The sequence below is a fragment of the Plectrocnemia conspersa genome, unplaced genomic scaffold (genome assembly GCF_051122295.1).
Source record: "Plectrocnemia conspersa isolate PC_06_02 unplaced genomic scaffold, ASM5112229v1 ptg000005l, whole genome shotgun sequence".
NCBI lineage: Eukaryota > Metazoa > Arthropoda > Insecta > Trichoptera > Polycentropodidae > Plectrocnemia > Plectrocnemia conspersa.
In genome coordinates this window covers 25,080,545-25,101,232 of record NW_028277169.1, presented here as the reverse complement: position 1 = coordinate 25,101,232, position 20,688 = coordinate 25,080,545, and the positions used below count along the sequence as shown (strand labels likewise).

The window sequence follows — 20,688 nt, the reverse complement described above, 5'->3', positions numbered from 1 at the left end:
CTACTGTATGCAAAATGATGTCGCTTTATGCCCTAAATTTTCTAAATTTATATTTTAGATGGTTTTGCGGGTGTGCGCCGCACACCTAGCACACCATGAATATACGCCCCTGATATAAACATGATTGTTTATTAAATATTATTTGAATCTATTGCTATTCGTATAAATACATATGTTACAGTGAATGTGTATTACAATGTTATAGTTTCACTAGCGTTTCAGTGAAATCATATACGAATACATTTTCACCGGCGAAAATATAATTTAACTGATAGTGAAATTATTATAAGCTGCTTTCAAATTTATATGAAAATCAATTAAACTTAAGTATAAAAAAAAACATTTTTATATTGATATTTTATAGTAAAAATTGATAGTAAATAAGAAAAAAAGTGTTGCCAAAACTCGAGCTGATTTAATTATGACCATTACGCAAAACACTATTCTTATAAGATAAGCAACAGACAATAACATAGTCTGTTTCCGACCCTAAGTATCGCATTGGCCATATTATCGAGAGTAGGGAAAAGCGATGTACATCACATATTTTCCGAAATGTATATCAAATTGACTTATAATTTTATATTATCTATCGAAATATTATGATAGTGTTGTTTTATAGTATCACAAGATTACGATAATCTATTATGATATAAGTTATCATTGATGAAATTATTTAGCTCTTACGCCAACATTAAATAATAAGTATATTATTTGTAACCAGTAACATTATTTAAATGGTAATTGATGGATGGAGACCATATTGTTTCGGGTCTATTTTTAAACAATCTATTGTCTCTCGCCGCCATGTGAAATTTACCTAATAACGAATGATTCAGTCGATAATTTGCGTGTTTGCCACACGTCACAAAATTGCCTTAAAACTCGACGACAAGTCAAGCACGCTCCGTCTTAAATAATTCAATTTGGAAATTCGCGAAAGTACTTCCCGAAAACCACTCTTTTGGTAGAACAATGCGAAACCTTGCCGAAACATGGAAAAGTTTTTCTCGAGGGTTTCGGCGAAGTTATGTTGTTGAATCTCATTAAAAACGCGTACATTATATTTTACTTCTTTGTTGAACGTTAATTAAACATACATACATACAATTGATTTTAGACGAGACGGTAAAATACTAATTTGCGTGGACTAGATTGCGTAACGGTGCTTAACTGTTATTTTTCTAGTAGCAGTAAACTTCTAGATTTTATCTCTATAATATTTTATTTCATCCTCGCATTTGCATCTTCGGTATTGCGGCAATCGATTTCATACTTTTGTGGCGACTGTGTGTCCTCACAAATATGTATTATATATGTATATTATACAGTCTGTACTTACGTATTATTATATACTACTCTATGGGTGTATCATAGTTGGAAGGTTTGGAGAGTTAATAAATTATCTCCACGTTTCAGTTGCATATTTTAACAATGGCACGCGAGTTTTGCCTTAGGTTGGTTTCTGATGCGCTTTGCTAAGTTTTCAACTGTATTTTATTATATTTCTATTCATCGCAATATTCCCAATTCAATAATCATTTACATGCAAAATTTTAATCTACGAGGTTGAGTTGAATGTAAACTTTATTATAATATTTTTTAAGTAATCTTCATGGCGTTCAATACAAGTTTACATATTTTCTACTTTCGTGTCGCATACCTGATAGTTAGTATTTAAATTAAATGTAAATGTTACTGCTAATTCAAAGGTGATATGAATTTTTGCTACATTTTCAATAATTTTATTTGACTCACTATTATATTTATTTTTACACTAACTAAAAAAAATAGTTTAAAAGTAAATTCCTTCCCGGAAACATTTTCAATTCATCGACTATTATCAAAAGATTTTACATTATATATTTCATTGCGTTTATATTAATTATAAATCTGTGTTTTTAAGCTCACTTTAGTGAAAAACATTTCTTCCCGCATACATAATTAGTCCTGCGTAAACATGCCTACTGTGAAGTATATAGCACTGATCCTTCAAGTGACTTAAAAACAGAGAGCTCCCTAATGAGAGACTTGTCTTCTTATGAGACTGAACGAATAACTCATTACAGGGCTGTTTACGTTCGCCTCAAACCAAATTTAAACGAGAATTAAATTGAACTCTTTGACTAATTGCTTATTTTTTATTATTGCAGAACCGGAGAGAGACAACTTTCAGTCTTTAAACGTCACTCCTGATCTAGGAAAACTATTGCTCCGGCTCGAGAGGGTGGTGAATCGGTTGGAGCAGGTTGCTTCACAGTTTCCGCCAACTTTGCTCAGTCCTCAGGATCTTCCGTCCAACTCGGACAACTTCGCAGATTATCCGCATCAATTTCAAGAACCGCCGTCTACGATGAGTCTAGCGGCTTATCAGGATATCATCAGCGGGCCGCTGGAGAAGTTCATGCAATGCTCGGCCGGCATGCAGCACGTCGAGCAGCAAGCAACGCTTGTTAAGAAATTATTCCAGTTAGTATTATATTTCGCGAATATATTATATGTATATATGTTATTGATTATGATTGCTTATTTATAGAACTCAATTGGGATATTTGACTATGGTATCGAGGTCCGCTCCTCCGACAAACCAAAACGGAAATATCGAGCAATTGAAAGGACACACCGAAGGCATCGAAAATGTGCAGAAGGTTCGCGAGGCCAACAAGACGTCTCCGAATTTCACTCATCTCTCGGCTATATCCGAAAGCATCCCAGCTATCGGATGGATTTGCGTGGTAATTATATTTTTTTTAGGTCTAGATCTGCTTTTAATATAAATAATTATAATTTAATCTTTATTAATTAGAAACCGACTCCAGCTCCATACATCAAAGAGATGAACGAGGTCGGCAAATATTACACCAACCGCATTTTAAAGGATAGCAAAGGCAACCAGCAACAGACCAATTGGTGTATAGCGTGGACCGAGACTCTCACGTCTCTCGAAGCTTTCGTCAAACAATATCACACCACCGGTCTTGTCTGGGGAGGTGAGTGTTTAATTATTTTAATTGTATTTATATTACTGTATTTCACATCCATATGATATGTTGTATATATAGCGATATAATAATGCTAATTGTTTTATTATTTTAGGCACTGGCGGTGGAGCGTGTCCTCCACCTCCGCCTCCATGCCCACCACCATGCATGCCGCCTCCGCCTGAGGTCGACGATAGTAACGACGAAAGAAGCGCTCTGTTCGCACAAATTAATCAAGGACAAGACATTACTAAGAGTATGTAAATTTGATAATTTAAATATATTTTATATAATACAACCAGTGTGGTAGATCAATGGTAAGTGAAAGGTTGTGTTGGTTTGATTTTTTTATCTTATGATATTGATCTTCAGTTTTTTGTAAATCCTTCAATATTCATTACAAAAATGTCAAAGACGCTGATAATATAATTAAACGTTTATCTATTATTTTCAGGTTTGAAGAAAGTGACGTCAGATATGCAAACTCATAAGAATCCAACTCTGCGTGAAGGGCCAGCTCCGTTTAAGACGCCCGTTGGTGCTCCTAAACCGTTTTCGAAGTCTATACCAACTCCTGGTGCAGGAAAAGACATCGCCAAACCGCCGGTGTTCAACAGAGATGGCAAGAAGTGGATCATTGTAAGTTATATTTGAATATTTGTCATAAATAATTAGAAAAGGTCATATTATCTTCTTTAAAATTAATGCTCTCCTAGACACAATAGAAATTGAAAAACGCTAGGGCTCATATTAGATTTGAACACAGCTGTTTGAGGTATTAGTCACCGATTACCATTATCATATCATGCTTATGATTTACTATAATATTATACATGAAAACGCATGTTCTAAATAAGTGATGAGGAACCATGTCATCCGGGAAATTTTTGTTGAAAAATGTTTCTTTCTCTGAAATTCCAGGACAATTTTACTCTCAACTGGGATCCTAGATGGAGATTTTAATTCCGGTCAATCCGAGACTGTTGGCAACCCTAATTGTGATTAGTTTTATTTAGAGTAGAATAATATAATAATACACATATATAAGGCTATTATTTTTTATTTAACTTTACAAATACATTTTTAAAAACTACAGATATTACATTATATTAAAATAAAAACTAAATACAAATAAAAATATTAACATATTTTTAATGAGATATTTGGCACTGTTTTTCACCAATACGTTTATTAATATTTTAAGATATTGCAACTCCTATGCAATTTTATTTGCAATTTGTCACCAAGATGGTTTTGATAGCCACTTATTATAACTTTCATTTTTGAAAATAGTTTTTCACAGAGATGGGTACTTCCAAATAAACTCACTACTTGCCTAGCATGGTTAGTTAATAATGGAAATTTTTTAGATCGTAGATAGTTCTTATAAAAATGAAGGACCATCCTGTGTTGTATTACAAATCAATTACCTCTGTTAGAATTTTTCGGGTATTCTTTCAATATCTAAATTGAAAAAAATTCAAAAGAAGTTTTATTCTCCCGTAAACTTTCAAAACGTGAATCAAATTCTTGCTGAAGCCTTTGTACTTCGCCTGAATACTTTTTCGTGTTAGATGGATTCTCTTTCCTTAATTAATATCGGAAAATGTACCAAATTATTCGAATTAAGTTGACGATTCCGTAGTATAAGCTTATTTTCAAAAGCTTTTATTATATCAAACATTTCGCTTATGTTTATTTAGTCCTTGCAGACTTGTATTCAAATCATTTTAATATAGAATAAAACATCACACTTCCAGAAAATATTACTTCATCTCCAAGAATAGTTTAATTTCGTTCTTAATTCATAAAAGCGCTTTAGCATTTTCCCCTGAATTACCCATCGAAATTCAGTGTTAAAAATAACATCACCATATTCGCTTTCCATGTCATTCAATTTTTTAATTGGCGATGATTCACTTCTCGAGATATAATAAAATTAACAATTTTGATGATCGGTGTAATAATATTAGTCATTTTAAAAAATTTTGCACACATTTTCTTTGTGAAAAATGCAGTAGATAATAATTTTTCCCGTTCTTGTTTAATAGTCGTTACCGAGCGTTCCCACTGCGACGCCGCCGACACGATTTTATTGCTTTTGACGTGAATTTTTGACTTCTGAGAAGTGATGATTGTTTTTTGCGTTCTCTTATTGGTCAAAAATCGGTTTGAATATACTTTGACCAACACTTTTGTATTAGAAGTCCATGTTAATATTAGTTAGAATAGTTTATATTTTTAAAACATAGTGCAATATCCAAGTGCAGATAAACTATGGAGCAATATGCGAGATGCGACATCTGTCGGTGCTTTTTTTGTGCTTATTTTCCCCTGAAAGAAATATTTTGAAAGTTCTAAAACTATAATTAGTTTTATAACATTGAACATTTCGTAACTGTCAAATTAAGTTACAGACATTTTAGAGCAGCATATAATTTCACTAGCACCTATCAGTTAATTTATATTTGCGCTGGTAGAAATATATATCTACTGGTGAAAATGTATTTGGACTTCACTAGTGAAAATATATTACTGAAAAATACACATTCACTGTAACTGTATTGGTCCTACATTAGCCTTCTCTATAACTTATGCAAGGAACACTATAAAGGACTTGATACTTTGTCACATAACCACATACTCACTTGACGAAAACTCTCGGACTGACTAACAACTCACGAATCACTCACTTGGCGATATTAAGATTCGGCTGTCCACGAGGCACCAGAGGACCAGTGTGACTCACTATTTTTACAGCTTCGATGCTCTACGATATCACTCCCCGATACTGCATTTTTATTGTATGTATATACTCACACCACTCAGTATACTCAATTGCAAAATCTCCACTAGTATATATAATATATTTTCTTATTTTTGTTGTAGTTTTCAGTAATATGGAATAGAAAGGTCAGATAGTTAACTTGCGTTTTTGTGCATAGTGTGTTGCCATTGTTTGAATATCATTCAAATCAATTTTTACGCAATATGGCGTCTTGTCTTTGACAAAGCTTCATAAATTATGATGAAAATTCTATTGTGCGCTGAAAATAGATGCATTGCCCCAAAAAATTCAAACATATTTATTCACTGAGTGGATACTCTAGTACACGTACGTCAGAACATTTTGGCCTTAACAGGTGATGTGTCGCCCTACAATGTTTTGAAAACATAATTCAGCTGATAGGCGCTAGTGATATTATATGCAGCTCTAAACTGTCGATAAAAACTCAATTTGACTATAGTTAGTCATATAACTTACATTAGGTTAATTCGTTTAGATTAGGTTTGGATTTGAACAGCAAATGGACGTTTCGTAACTGACAAATTGAGTTTCAACGACAGTTTAGAGCAGCAGACAATTACACTAGCGCCCAGTTAAATTATATTTTCATTAGTATTGTAGAAATAGTATATATATATATATATATATATATATATATATATATATATATATATATATATATATATATATATATATATATATATATATATATATATCTACTGGCGAAAATGTATTTGAAGATGACTTCAATGAAACGCTAGACAAAATATGTATATAATTTAAGCTAGAAAAATGATAACATTTTTCTTACCCACTTATTATTCTTTAAACGAAAAGTTCGAAAAACACTGGTTGAACTCCAACTAATCTTCTTTAAAATTATAAGCGGTTACACCGGAATTTAATCAAATATACAAGAAATTCAATATACGTAGGTATATGTAGAGAAATTTTAAGTTTAATTTTTATGATCTATTGTAGTTTAAAATTTTAAAATTTTATGTTTAACTTTAATATCTCGCAAACTTATATAATAGCTGGACTCAGTGATTAATTTTTGCTACCCTAAAATTTGATTAAAATATGTGAAATGTATCAAAATAAAAATAAATTAAATTTACCTGATTTTTACTGGAGGTAAATTAAAAATTACATAAAAGTGTAATACAAGAAAAAATTTAAGTAATCCAAAATAATACCAGCTGCTTCACCGTGATAATGCACCGTCTCACACATGATTTTTTTTGCTTCTCACTTTAGTCATATATATACATCTAAACCAGAAAAACTTCTTTCTGCTTATTAAAGTAAAGAAACAATAATGGGTTTTCAGTCTAGAATAAACGCTATTTTATTATAATATAATAGATTCCCTTAGACATTTTATTTAAAATATTTTCTATTTAGCTTAAACATATTAAGCTGAATAAAGGCTAATAGTAATCTTTTGGCCATTCCTATTTTATTAATAATATTTTTTTATACCAATAAGTTTAATTATGCATATTCTGATTTCCAGGAATATCAAATTGGAAACTCCGGCTTGATGGTCGAAAATGCTGAGATGAACAACGTCGTATACATGTTCCGTTGCCGCGACAGTGCCATCACCGTCAAAGGAAAGATCAACAGCATTGTGATGGACTCTTGCACCAAGTGCGCCGTCGTGTGCGATTCGCTTGTATCGAGCATCGAATTCGTCAACTGTCAATCTGTTCAAATGCAGGTATGTTTCAATGATACAAACGAGTCTTATAGAAATATGAACCTTAACGTTTTTGTTTTCAGGTGTTAGGCAAAATTCCTACGATTTCAATAGATAAGACTGACGGATGTCAAATGTATCTCAGCGCCGATTCAATGAACGTCGAGATCGTTAGCTCGAAATCGTCCGAGATGAACGTACTAGTACCAAAGGCCAATGGAGATTATGTGAGTATTTTAATTTATATATTTAAACAAATTCAGAGTATATAATGATTTATTTTTTAGACTGAAATGCCGATTCCTGAACAGTTCAAGACTACTCTGAGCAACCCGTACACCAGCCTAACCACCGTAGCCATCGAAAACAAGGGTTAGGTCAAGAATGACTTTGAATCAACAATAAAAAAAAAACGATAATTTTATAATCAATCATATATCCAATAATATAAGAATTTTAATCGCAGTTTTTGATCATTTTTTTGTGCTCTTACGATGTGTGTTTTGTAACATACACATGAACGCATGTGTACATTTTTATTTTTAAGTTTTGATACTTAATATAATTTTAATGAAAAAGTAATATAATTTGTATTATTAGAGTTTTCGTTGTATGTTTTGCTTCTTTTGATTTAGTTGTTTTTTAATGTGTACATATTTCAGTCAAATAAATATCAGTGTAATGTATTCTATTATGATAATAATAACTACGACTATCTAATACGATTTTGCAAATATTCTACTTACGGTATTTCACAACTTCATTATGAATAAAAGTATATTTTAATGAACGTAATGATATTTTATTTAATATGTATTACATATTGACATTATTTTTCTTTGTTACACATAAAAATATTTAGGGTTTTCATTTGACTTACGGAACTTTGTTAAAACATAAATAGAAAATAATCTAGATAACAACTAGAGCCTTTGAAAGAATTGTACTCTATAAAGGTATGACCGACTATGATCAAACGATCTTGCCTGGTTGTTTTTATTTTATAGTTTTATTGGTACACAATTTGTCTTATTTGTTTTATATTGTAGATGATCAGATTACGTAAATTTTATTTTTAGTGATTTGGGCAATTTGGAAAATTTTTACTCAAAATAAGCATAACATAAATAATTAGAACATTGGATGATTGCCAAGTTTAATAAATCTCACATATTCGCAACATAGAACATTGAAACTAACTCATATAATATATACCAAATTAAACTCCAGTTGTAATTTTTATATTTATTTATTAAACATTTTATTACCTGAGAGGTAGGTGCGATTGCTAAATTCGCATTCGCATACTGGTCTTTCAACGATTTCATCGTCCATTTCGTAAAGAATTAAACGCAAACGGACAAGGCAATCGTTGAATTCGTTTATAATAATATACATTTTACAATTTAATATAAATAAATACTTAAAAGATACGCAAATTATATTTACAACAAAATAATCAAGTCTTTCTATCATACAAAATGCTAAAGTAGACTTACGTAAAGCTCTTTTTGAGTACGTCTTTTATAATAAAAACACCTAAATTATTTACAACATATTAATAATTGTTAAATCACTAACTTCATAATAACATAATCACTTTTTATTTTACAATATCAACAATTTTTAAATATTTTTATATTTTCATTATTAAATTAGAAATGCATTTATAAGGCATAGATACAGTCTCAAGATATGTATTTATTATAAATAGAACTAACACTATCAATTATTTACAATCTTTCTCGTCACTCCCGTCTGAGCATTCCATAAAACCGTTACACACTCTAGTGGGTGGTAAACATTCCCCTAAAGGACATCTATGTCCTCTGCATTTATCTACATGCCTATGTAAACTTCTACTCTCAGAAACATCTAAATCTGAATAAGAACTATTTTTAGATCTTTGATTAAAATTATTAGTCGGATGATCATAGGATCGATCATCGTAAAGTTGCATTGTGGTTTGTATCCAATTGACGTAGTTAGCAACTTTTGTGTAAACACCAGGCCGATTAGCTCTAGCGCAACCATAACCATTACTAGTCACGCCGTGAAGGTACCATTGATTATCTTGCTCCTGAAAAATAAACATAATATTTGTGTATAATAATCTTCATTTGCTCTTATATATCTGCACATATAAAAACTATACTATACCTGGCACATTAAAGGTCCTCCCGAATCACCCAAACAAGCGTCTCTTCCTCCTCTATCAAAACCAGCGCAGAACATATCATCTGTGATCCGATATAAAGGTAAGAATATTGTCCTTTTCCGGCATTCACTCGTAGATATCACAGGTAATTCAACTTCTTGCAACGTATCAGCTGTAAAAATCAACGATTTCATAAAATATATATCATAAAAATGATTTATTTATATGTATATATATCTTACGGAATATCCTTCCAACTTCAAAAAGCTGTCCCCATCCAATAACCGTGCATCTTCTACCATCTTCTAAATCAGTTTCATAAGGCGGTAGACAGATTGGTCGTACGAAGTCACTGAACGCTACCTTTCCAGATGTCTTCAATAAAGCTATATCATTGATGAATCCGGAATCGATGTAGCCTGGATGTAGAATGATTGAAGATATCGGTTGGAGTTGTTCGTACGGAGATGGGAACGTTGTGCCTCTTCGAAGTGCTCCTAATCTAGCAACCCAAAAATCTTCTTGAGCGCTAAAAATGTAAGTTAAATAAATATCATTTTAATAATATTTTGGACAATTAATTAATAAATTGAAACACATAGTTAAAGGATCCTGCAAACACAAATAAATAAGTATACCTTCGAACTTTGGTGATAGTGAGAGATTAAAAGACGCAAATAGACAAAACAAACCCTTTGAAGAAAAGCAAGTGATTTCCACAATACGGACAGCTGTTGAACTATTAAGTATTGTCACGTAAATATAAATAATATAACGTTTTTATAGATGATTAGTTTGTATGGGGCCTATTTATGTATGTATATATTTATTTAGTAACACTGGTAACGGACACGCGTGGCAACTCTGGCGGGCTCGCACGCCGGTGCGGGCCCGCGCCCCGTTCACTTGTAAACCTATACTTTTCCATAAAAAATACTACTGCACCGGCTCAATCTGTGTTTAATTACCATTCGTTACCTCCCGTTGTACACAAAAAATGGTACACGGGATGTCCCTGTAACGTAACTGGCAGTAGATTATTGCCTGTGACTGTGACTAGGATCGAAAGCCAATGAATTATAAAGAAAATACTTACTGATAGAAGCAATGTCCTGCAGATATAAGCCATCTGTCAGATATGAGTGTAGCGCCGCATTGGAAATCGCCTTCCTTATACAAAGCGGCTTGCCACGGCCAAGATCCAGCACCAGCGTTTCCTCCTCCAACGATTCTGGAGTGACGAGAAAGTATACTACAATTAAGTATATGCAACGTTCAAAGACACTGCTACAATACAATTTTTTGAAAGACGTTGAATTACCTCGCCTGCTGCGATGCCGCTTGAGGTCTTGCACCACATTGCAGCTGCGAACACACAACCTTAGCCACCTGTCCCTTACTACAGCTGGATTTTCTGAACCCTAATCCTCCTCTACCGCTGTCTAATTTACTCGTATAATGAAGGGAATAATACGATTGCTCCTTATTAGGCTCATCTTCGATTACTTTATCGACGTTTTCGTAATCACTGGAATGTTATTATTATTAATATTAAAATATGTAATAAATCAATGTAATTAAAATTAAAAAAAAATAATTACATGTAAGTCATAGTCTTGCAAACTGCTCTGCCTAAATCGGCAATTTGTAAAGAGCTATGGGATCTAGCGACGACTTTCTCGAAGTTTTGTACGCACAATTTACCCCATTGGCCATGTTTTTGTACCATGATGTAACCTTCAATTTATATTGTTATTAAAATATATTTTTAACATAGATACATATATGATCAATAAACGATACTTACCTTCTTTGCTATATGGATACGATTTCGCATCGTCTTGAGTCATTGCAACAGTGACACATTGTTTTTCGTCATCACCCAAAGGGCAATCTTTTTTTCCATCACAAATTTTATCTTTGTCTATACACTGTCTTGAATTTGTACATATGTATTGATCTGGAGAGCACCATTCTATCAAAATAATAAATAAATAGTTTTTAATAATAAACAAACATTTTGGCATAAATAGTTTGAGAAAATAAGTTTCTATGAAAACTCCAATCCTATTTATTATAATAGTATAGTACTAAAACATCATATGATATAAGCATTTTAAGAATCCGTGCCTGTACTTTCTTTTCCGCCTAATTTCCCTTGAGAATTGGGTTGGTTTAGTTTTTTTATTTTGGACCTAATGAAAGTTCATTAGTTTCAGAATTTTCATTAGGTCAAGTTTGGTTTGGTTAATTCGTGTAGGTTAGGTTCGAGTTTTAACAGCAAATGTGTTTCATGAACATTTTCACTAGAGCTTATGACTTAAATATTATTTTCGCTGCATATCTATTAGTGAAAATATATTAGTATTAAATCTTAATTATATAAAAAAATTACTAAGATTTTTTTATATAATATGAAACTTTATAGCAACACTTCGCTTCAGCTCACAGGCGAGTGCAATCCTACAATTTTATTAAACCATTACATTTTGCATAATCTAAAGACCGTAGAGCTCGTTTTATGAATACAGCCTTCTGGCGTTTAATACTTACCACAATTATTTTCATCAGAAAAATCCCAACAATCAGGCACTCCATCGCAAATCTTTCTAATTAAAAATTGCGAGCGTAAATAATCGGCACATGTACATCCATCTTCATCTTCTCCATTAGGGCAATCCAGCAATCTGTTACAGCGAGCCGTTTCCGGTAAGCATTGCCCATTTGAGCACTTTATGGTCAAATTTCTGCTACCACAATCTTCTGAAATAACACGCTACATCAATAAATAATTGATTATTTTATAATACTTACATAAATAAATTATAATGCATACCTGAATCCATTTTATGATGAGCGTTATCATAAAAAACTTGATACGGAGTCTCTTCTATGTGTTTATTGATCTTTTTCTCATCGTCTTTATAATTCCCCGGTATTTTATTGAATGTCTTAGTCAAAATTTTAAAGCCTGCGTTATTAACTTTATAATTTGATGATACAGCTTTCGTTGATATTATAGTTTCATCCGAGGCATTATCGTGACTAAAAAATGTATTATTGTGCGAATCGGTTATCATGGCAATGTTGGCTAAATGTTTTAGCTTATCGACCGATATCTCATCTTTATTAGAATTGTTTCTTAGAGATATATTATTGATTATATCCAATAATTGATCATCTGAAACTGTATCATTGTTATCTAAGATTGAACTCACTGTACTTTCAACGCGAAGCTTGATATGTATATTCGGACTTTCAGTTGTATTTTTTGTGTTATTTACCAACGTTTCGACCTTATCTGCTAAATGAATAGCTTCAGTGGTCGACGTTGGTCCTGGCTCTAAAAAATTACTGTGCGAAATAGTTTGGTTTACTTCTTCATCCGAAGATTGAGTCTTGGGTAAGCGAAATTTTTCGCTAATATCTATCCGCTTCGGTTGCTCTCTAATCAAAGATCTTATCTTTTCATCTTTACTGACTGAAGTCACAACTTCGGTTTTGATCGAAGTAGTTTTAAACGTCGTCGTTTCAATCTCTGTGCCATTATCGATTTGATCAGATCTTAAATTCTGTATGAAGCTCTTGACTTGATTCAGTAGAGGAAATGTATTCATACTAGAAAAGCTTCTATCGTGGCCGTTATCTGCTTGACTATTTGGCAATTTCGGTCTTGGCCTCAAAGGTCTGCCTATACCAGAATTCGATTTGACTGGTAGAAGAGTCGGTATCGACGTAGAGTGACTCTTTTGTTGTACCATCAATTCTTTCAATAACATCTCTTGAGCTTTCAAATCTAATGGTTCACTAGATCCATGAGCTATGTATGACGGATGAGATTTTTTAATCTCTTCGCGACGTGAAGTAGTTTCAATCCTTACTGTTGTACTATGTGTATATTTATTTAGATTGGGTGGATCTTTATTTTCTGTGATGACCGCTTGTAATGTTTCATTGAACGTTTTATTGGGTGGTTTCTTAGAATTAGATAATTCAGGCATGCTTCCATTAACAAACTCCCACTTAGACGGCGGAGAATATAAAGAAGGTTCATATGAAGCATTTATATTTGATAATTCTTCTGAAGTATTAGATAATTCGACTAAACCTTTATTTGTATTATTAGTATGATTATGTTTTTTAATTATGACTCCTCCAATTAATTCAACGTTATCTTCTTCAACCAAAGGTCTTACGTTGATAGCGACTGTAGACATCGTATCTTTCGGTGGCGTATATTTGATTGATTCGCTATTATTGAGTGGCGAATTTTCAAAAAAGCTATTGAAACTCACTTCACCGGCGTCTTTAGTTTTCACTACTTCATCTGATAGTTTGTTAACTGGAATCGGATGAGGCTTAGGATAGTTTAAATCTAATGATTGCGATCCTTTATTAGTTGACGATAAAGCCGGATCGTTAAAGCTCGTGTAGACTGGTTCTGGAGGAGTTTCAGTATAATTATATTTCTCAAGTGGTTCTTGAACGTTTGTAAAAATCTGCGATGGAATCTCTTCTATATGAGCTATGCCTTCAATCAATGGTACTTCATCGATTAGCTCAGTTTCACCGAGCCGTTCTTCTATTTCAAAAGAAGTTTGATTTTCAGTGCTGTAAATATCTCCAGGTCTTATCGGCCTCCAAGGCTCTTGATCTACATAAGAAGGCACAACAAATAATGAATCAAGCTTAGGCAGATAATCAGGAGTATCAAGCTTTGTTTTTAGATCAACATTAACATGACTCTTTTGCGTACTACTCTCAGTTTTATTCCTCACTCTTAGAGTTGTCATTATGGTGCTTTTTTGATTAGTTATACTCGTAGTTTTAGTCACTGGTGCTTTCGTAGTGGTGATCTTAATAGTGGTAGATCTTCTAGTCGATAAACTCGGTTTTACTGTCGTCGTTCTTATTGTAGATTTAGTAACATTCCTTGCAGGTTTAGTGGCTTGATATGATCCTTGAATCACCGGTAAGTCGTCAAAGTTGATTTCTGGCTCTTCGGTGGACGTTTGGCTCTTAAACTTGTGCAAAGTCAGATTACTCTGGACGGCCGGCTTTCTAATCACACCCATTCGCGTCTCTATGATTTTTTCTTTGGCATTTTGCGGCAAAACTGGCAGACTGTTGTCTGATTGTTGGGAACCTGAATGCGATTCACTGTGATGATCGACGTCTCGTCGTATCGATATTGTCGCAGGATCGACGTTCATCTGACGTAACGGCGAATTCTTCAAAATTGAATTTTCAATTATAACATTTCTAATTGTTTTTTCTAAGTTGTCGACGGAGCTGTAAACAATATTAAATAAATCAGTACATCGTTTTTAATAATATGTTAAGGCTGCTGCATAAATAATGGCAAATACGCTTGACTTAATTTAGTATTTCACAGCACAGTATTTTTATTATTAATTAATATGTAGTATCATAATTGCTCGATAGAAAACGCGTTTTACCCTGCGCCAAAAGACTATTGTTATTTTTACCCCTTCATAAACCATCATCATAAGTATGCGTGTCCAATAAGCGATGCAATTGGCCCGACAACATCCGAGAATGTTGCCATTTTCAGAATTTTTTAGTAATAAAATCTATGCACATTATTTATTAATAACATTTGAGTCACTAATTTTATTTGATTAGCTTATTTTCTATTCATTTGATTTATTTATTTAATTCATTTATTTTATTTTATTCAACGGTGCACTCAATATTATCCGTTTTAGTTACTGATGACGTTTTTTTTATTTTAATGAAAAAATGTTCTATTGTATTATGTTTACATTTTTTTACTTATCCTTACTTGAAAAAAAAATGGAATTTGCTAATTAAATTAAATATACATATGTAAATATACAACAGAGAATATTTAAATAATGAGAGTGCGCGTCCTTTTATATCACACTGAAATTTGAAACAGAATTCATTTAACACTTAATCGACGGGTCATTTTTTGCCGCGTGATTTTCGCGCAGCACAGAGTTACATTATTAAAATTATTTTATCAGTGGCTTGCATCTTGCATGATAAATTAATTTCAATCATATGCGGTTTAAAATCAGAACATGCGAGAATAATACCAGTTTAAGATATGTTTTATTGCTTTGCTTTGAATGAAATTTCCGGTGACATTTTACGATCTATATGTATAAATTATATAAAGAAAAAAATTATTATATGTATATTTTTTACGTTCTCATAATATCCGTCCGCTCACAAAATTGTATACGAAATATTTAGTATCAAATTATTTTTTTGAAAAGTAAATTCCATTGCAATTAAAGTGCCAATACGTGTATTTTTTGTATATAGGTAATTTTTTAGAAAATTATAATATTATATGAAAGTATTTTTTTTTCAAGCGAAATAACTACTTTACTTTATTTTTTTACGCTCTCAACTGAATGATAGTCCACATAACATGAGTTATTAACATATATTATTAACTCGATGTGATTTTTTGTGTTTCGTTTTGACTTCTAAATTTTGTTTAAAATTTTTTTGAGCAAATCAATACATTTACTTTTTTTTCCCTCTCATTGATTAATGGTTAGCATAATAATGTATTTCTTAATAGTAAAATAGTTTCGCATAATAGTCATTTTCTATTAAATGTAAATTTTCAGAAAATTAGTTTTTTAGCGTAATAATTAATTCATATGATTTTCCTTTTTTTAGAGAAAAAATGGTATCGAGAAAACCCAATGGTGCTGAATATAAAATAATAAGAAAATGAGAATCAAAGGACTCAAAACAGAAATTATCGAATATTGTAATTTTATCGACATCATCGCATTAAAACCTAGAAAACTAATAAAATAATAGCCCCAAATCCTTAAACATGGACAAAAAACGTCAACCTTATAAGAGGTTATTTTTATGCTGTATGTGGTAATTAAAAATAAAATAAAAATATATCATCTTCCTTACATTTAATATAACGAATTTTCAGTACACCGAAATTTATTCATTGGTTCCGTGAGCTTCGCTGTATTGAGATTTCACTGTACAATTTTTAATTTATTATTATCTAGCTAAGTTTTAAACCTATTCATAAATGATATACAATATTTCGATTTATCATTAAATATCAAAGTTTCCAATATAATAAATAAAATAAAATGTTTTTTTCTGGAAATATTTAGTCAAGCTGTAAACCTATTTTCAAATAAATTGAAAATGTTAAGTAGTTTTTTCTAGATTAAATCATTTTGACTATCATTAAAAATCCTAAATAATAATGTCTAATTTGAACCATTAAATTTAAAAAAATAATTTATAAAAAATCAGAACGAAGCAAAAATAATATTTAAAACCCAAAAAGTTGAGGGTCCGATAGTTGCACACTCGCTAGCTTCGGTACCTCACGATAGTGAGGTACCGACAGCTGTCGTAATCCACAAAAACAGTTTTTAAATTGACGAATCGATTATCTTGCGTGAAAATAATAATATTGTACTTTATAAAACCAGTTACGAATTGTATTTATATTGTTTTTTATCTAGTAGAAAACACGCCTTATGCAGCAACCTTTATATTATTATATGATATATGTATATTAAACAATAATTACTTGGGAATCTTTCTTCTGTCTAAATGCAACCTGAAGAAAGCTACTAGTTTATCCTCGTTGACGGCAAGTACATCAGCAGAATTTAAAGCTACTCCTATAGAACTTGTAGCATAAATTTGTTTGAGGGCAGCAGATAAACGTTGTGCTGATGGAGCTCCTGTCGTAGAACCGACACCGACCCCCCTTCTGAATTTCAATCTTCCTTCGAATGCTATATTAGCTAAAAAAAAATTGTTAATTACAATAATGTATAGCAGTCAAACTAACTAAATTAAAGTACTCAAAATGTAGTTAATCTTATAAATTTTTTTATGTATTCCAAAATATATTTTTATTGTTATTTTACTTTTGTAACTATCTTCTTATGATTAAAGCTTATGTATATATCTAATAATAGATTACTCCATTTTTTTGTATGTCCAAGATTGATATACATTTTCTTGTGTATTTTAATAGTCAAGAAACCATAACAAAATTATGTCTGATATTTATTACAGATCTATCTAGATCATTTAGTAGTACTCAAATTTCATTATATGCATCTGTATCAGATCCAGATATTCCCTAGCTCTAAAAATAAGATCAAGTTATAATTATATAATACTTACTGTCTGGTGTATCATTTCTAAAAGCGCCCATGTAGAGAGCAAGACCAGCAACGGCTAAAACGACAGCTAACGCTAACAATGCACCACCGGCCAAAAACAAGGAGCAGTATCTTCCTTTCCTCGGACGAGCTGTTCCTATCCTTGATCCAGCGCCGCTCCAGGGAGGCCATTCTGCGCTTCCACTTCCACTACTGCCTCTCGAGTATCCATTCCATGGCATCCCAGAGATTCCATATTCACTCTGTAAATAATAATTTTATAGAATGTTATTAAAGGCATTAGCAAGTTATTAGTGTAGCAAATTTAATTGCATATTTGCGTCAAGGATGGTGGTTGTAAAATTATTATTGCATAATAGCTATTGTGTATTAAATATCTTGTTCAATCTGCAATGCTAAAGCATTGCATATTGATTTTATTTCACGCACTTATTTTTACACATAATTATTGCGTTATTAATTGTTAATATGACACGAACCGCTTATTAGCACAACTGTCCCGAGACGTTAAACATTCATAAGTACATAAAAGTAACGGAAAAACTACTCTTTGTTAAAAAAAAGATGCGCGACAGACAATGCGCTCTACTCTGCGTAAAAATAATATTGTGTTAGCGATCGCAGAAAGTGGTTATCTGGGAGTTTCACTTTTAAAGCGTAAACACATTTTGTGGCGTGATCCAAGAAACGATGCAATTGGCCCGCCAACATCCTCATCTGCGATTCGCCAAAGTTGTCATGGACCAGCGATAGGAAATATGTGATACAGAACGACAATTTAGCGGATTGTCCAGCATCACAGCCGACAATATTTTAACTTGTCACTCCAGCGAAAACTCTCCGACTTTCAAGACCTGATATTTCGACTCCACCACCTGAATACATTTTCATATATATGTGATGCTTATAAAATAAACTGTTACCAGCTTTTCAAGTCACACCTCTTCGGTCTCATAACCTAAAAAAGCTATCAATAGCTTTCATAATAATTACATACATTTTGGATATTGTTAATATCGTTTTTGTTAACTTTTATCAAAATTCATAATTTTTTAACATTTCTGTTTTAATAAATTACGTTTTTATGATTGATTACAAAACATAACATGTACATATATAGAATTCATTTGATGCTGAATTTTTGGGTCTAGAATCTAGGATATACTAAGTTATATTTTTATTTTAAGATGGTTTTGAATTCGTCTTCAATGTGTTGTTTCTAAAAACACTAAAATTATATAAAGCACTCACTTTTTAAATTTATGTACTAGGAAATTTGGCTTTCAGTGCTCAGGACATTCGGCCTTTAGATTTAGACTAAGCCTAAGAATATATACCATTTTATATAATATTTAAAGTAACACATTTTTTTTTTATTATTTAGATGGAAATTACGTTAAGTAAAAGGTAATTTTGCTTAATGCGATTATTGTGTGTAGCAAAAGAGATATGCATAATCTCTTCATCGTTTCTATGAATGCTACACACTTATTCACATTATTATATCCATTTCCTAGTATAATTCATCATTGTCAATCTTACACTCAAATAACGGATCCGTTAATTACATTACGTACGACATGTGTGAATTAGTTTCATAATAGAATTATTCGCCACTATGACCGTTCTCTTGAGAATTTTCACGGAATATTTATAAAATACGTTGTGTGTATAATTAACTTATCTTTAATGAAATTAACTAGATTGGTATGAGACAAAAAATAATAACAACAAACAATCACGTCAAGTTCAACGCCTGCTTGCCTTCGGTTGACCGCAACACGCGAACAACTTAAAAACAGTACCGTAAAATTGCATGAATATTCATGTATAAATATTATTGCTACTAAATGCTATTAAATAATTACACCTTAACGAAAAAGGTACAACGCTCTATGATTAACCGTTTGCTACGTTTCGCTACGATTACTCGCTGAAAATGCTTATAAAATATTGTTTGGAATTCATAGTAATTAATTTAATAGAAATAAAAGATCTAAAAACATACATGTAATATTAAAGACGGCAAATAAAATTTAATTACAATGCATAAAAAGTAGTATATTGGTTTATTATCTTAATTTTCGATCGAAGCCTCGCGTTTTGTATCGCTGATATTGTGATTTGCTCTCAGAGCGTCGCCATTGTTACGTACCAGTGTTGATCTCGATATGAAAGTTCAATGGCAATGGGACATTAACACATAATGTGATATTAAAGCAGTGGCGTGGCAAGATTTACATTTTTATTTAGAAATATAATATTATTATGATCATAAAATATGTATATTAGATGAATTACATTTTTTTATTTAGAAGAACATCTTATATTCATATATTGCTAGTGAATATAAAATTATTAAACATATAGCTATTTAAACTATAACTGTTCTAATAAGCAATTAAATCTTACAGTAAATAATACTGAATTAGGCATAATCAATGCATTAGGATCAGTTTAAATAAATATTTAAAAAACTTGAACATCTTACGCCAAAAATATTATTAAAAATTGGCTACCTTAAAAATAAAGTTATGAATTATCACAAATAAAGAGTAAGATTTCCTCAAAGGTGAAAAGAATTTGAGAAAAACTGTAAAACATAATCAAATAGACGTTGATTATATATTTAAAAAAATTCGATTCTGCCTCAGTAAAAAAAAAAATTAAATTATCCGCTAACCGAATAAAAAATGTTGTTCCTATCATTACACAATAATCGAGATTTTAACATGCGTAATAAATATTTGTGTACTTATATATACATACAATAATTACACACTAATCTTGCGAATTACATCACATGTTATAACAATTTAGAATTATACACGCCATCGCGTGCCGCCCCTGAGCTTTGAGTTGAGATGAATTTC

At 31.7% G+C, this 20,688-nt stretch overlaps 2 protein-coding genes across 9 annotated transcripts in view; one reads left to right on the top strand and one right to left on the bottom strand.

Moving 5' to 3' along the window:
- The window catches only part of capt (adenylyl cyclase-associated protein 1), a 74,080-nt gene extending 65,816 nt beyond the window's left edge, over nucleotides 1-8,264 (top strand). For all 4 annotated transcript variants that reach the window (XM_088186775.1, XM_088186773.1, XM_088186774.1 and 1 more), the window contains 8 exons: nucleotides 2,154-2,469; nucleotides 2,537-2,735; nucleotides 2,807-2,990; nucleotides 3,097-3,237; nucleotides 3,436-3,620; nucleotides 7,289-7,495; nucleotides 7,558-7,701; nucleotides 7,762-8,264. In XM_088186775.1, coding sequence (XP_088042901.1) covers nucleotides 2,354-2,469; nucleotides 2,537-2,735; nucleotides 2,807-2,990; nucleotides 3,097-3,237; nucleotides 3,436-3,620; nucleotides 7,289-7,495; nucleotides 7,558-7,701; nucleotides 7,762-7,851 — 1,266 coding nt within the window. In that variant the 5' untranslated portion in view covers nucleotides 2,154-2,353 and the 3' untranslated portion in view covers nucleotides 7,852-8,264. The remainder of the gene's footprint in view (nucleotides 1-2,153; nucleotides 2,470-2,536; nucleotides 2,736-2,806; nucleotides 2,991-3,096; nucleotides 3,238-3,435; nucleotides 3,621-7,288; nucleotides 7,496-7,557; nucleotides 7,702-7,761) is intronic.
- Nucleotides 8,265-8,710: 446 nt separating this feature from the next.
- Nucleotides 8,711-20,688, bottom strand: part of LOC148235285 (uncharacterized) — an 86,054-nt gene continuing 74,076 nt past the window's right edge. For 2 of the 5 annotated variants that reach the window (XM_088186770.1, XM_088186771.1), the window contains 11 exons: nucleotides 17,817-18,057; nucleotides 17,209-17,428; nucleotides 12,469-14,924; nucleotides 12,186-12,392; nucleotides 11,440-11,607; nucleotides 11,234-11,369; nucleotides 10,954-11,160; nucleotides 10,729-10,863; nucleotides 9,875-10,161; nucleotides 9,635-9,804; nucleotides 8,711-9,554 (listed from right to left, as the gene is read on the bottom strand). In XM_088186770.1, coding sequence (XP_088042896.1) covers nucleotides 9,204-9,554; nucleotides 9,635-9,804; nucleotides 9,875-10,161; nucleotides 10,729-10,863; nucleotides 10,954-11,160; nucleotides 11,234-11,369; nucleotides 11,440-11,607; nucleotides 12,186-12,392; nucleotides 12,469-14,924; nucleotides 17,209-17,428; nucleotides 17,817-18,057 — 4,578 coding nt within the window. In that variant the 3' untranslated portion in view covers nucleotides 8,711-9,203. Of the gene's footprint in view, nucleotides 9,555-9,634; nucleotides 9,805-9,874; nucleotides 10,162-10,728; nucleotides 10,885-10,953; nucleotides 11,161-11,233; nucleotides 11,370-11,439; nucleotides 11,608-12,185; nucleotides 12,396-12,468; nucleotides 14,925-17,208; nucleotides 17,429-17,816; nucleotides 18,058-20,688 lie in introns of all 5 variants that reach the window. The other 3 variants (XM_088186767.1, XM_088186769.1, XM_088186768.1) reach the window with 3 other exon arrangements.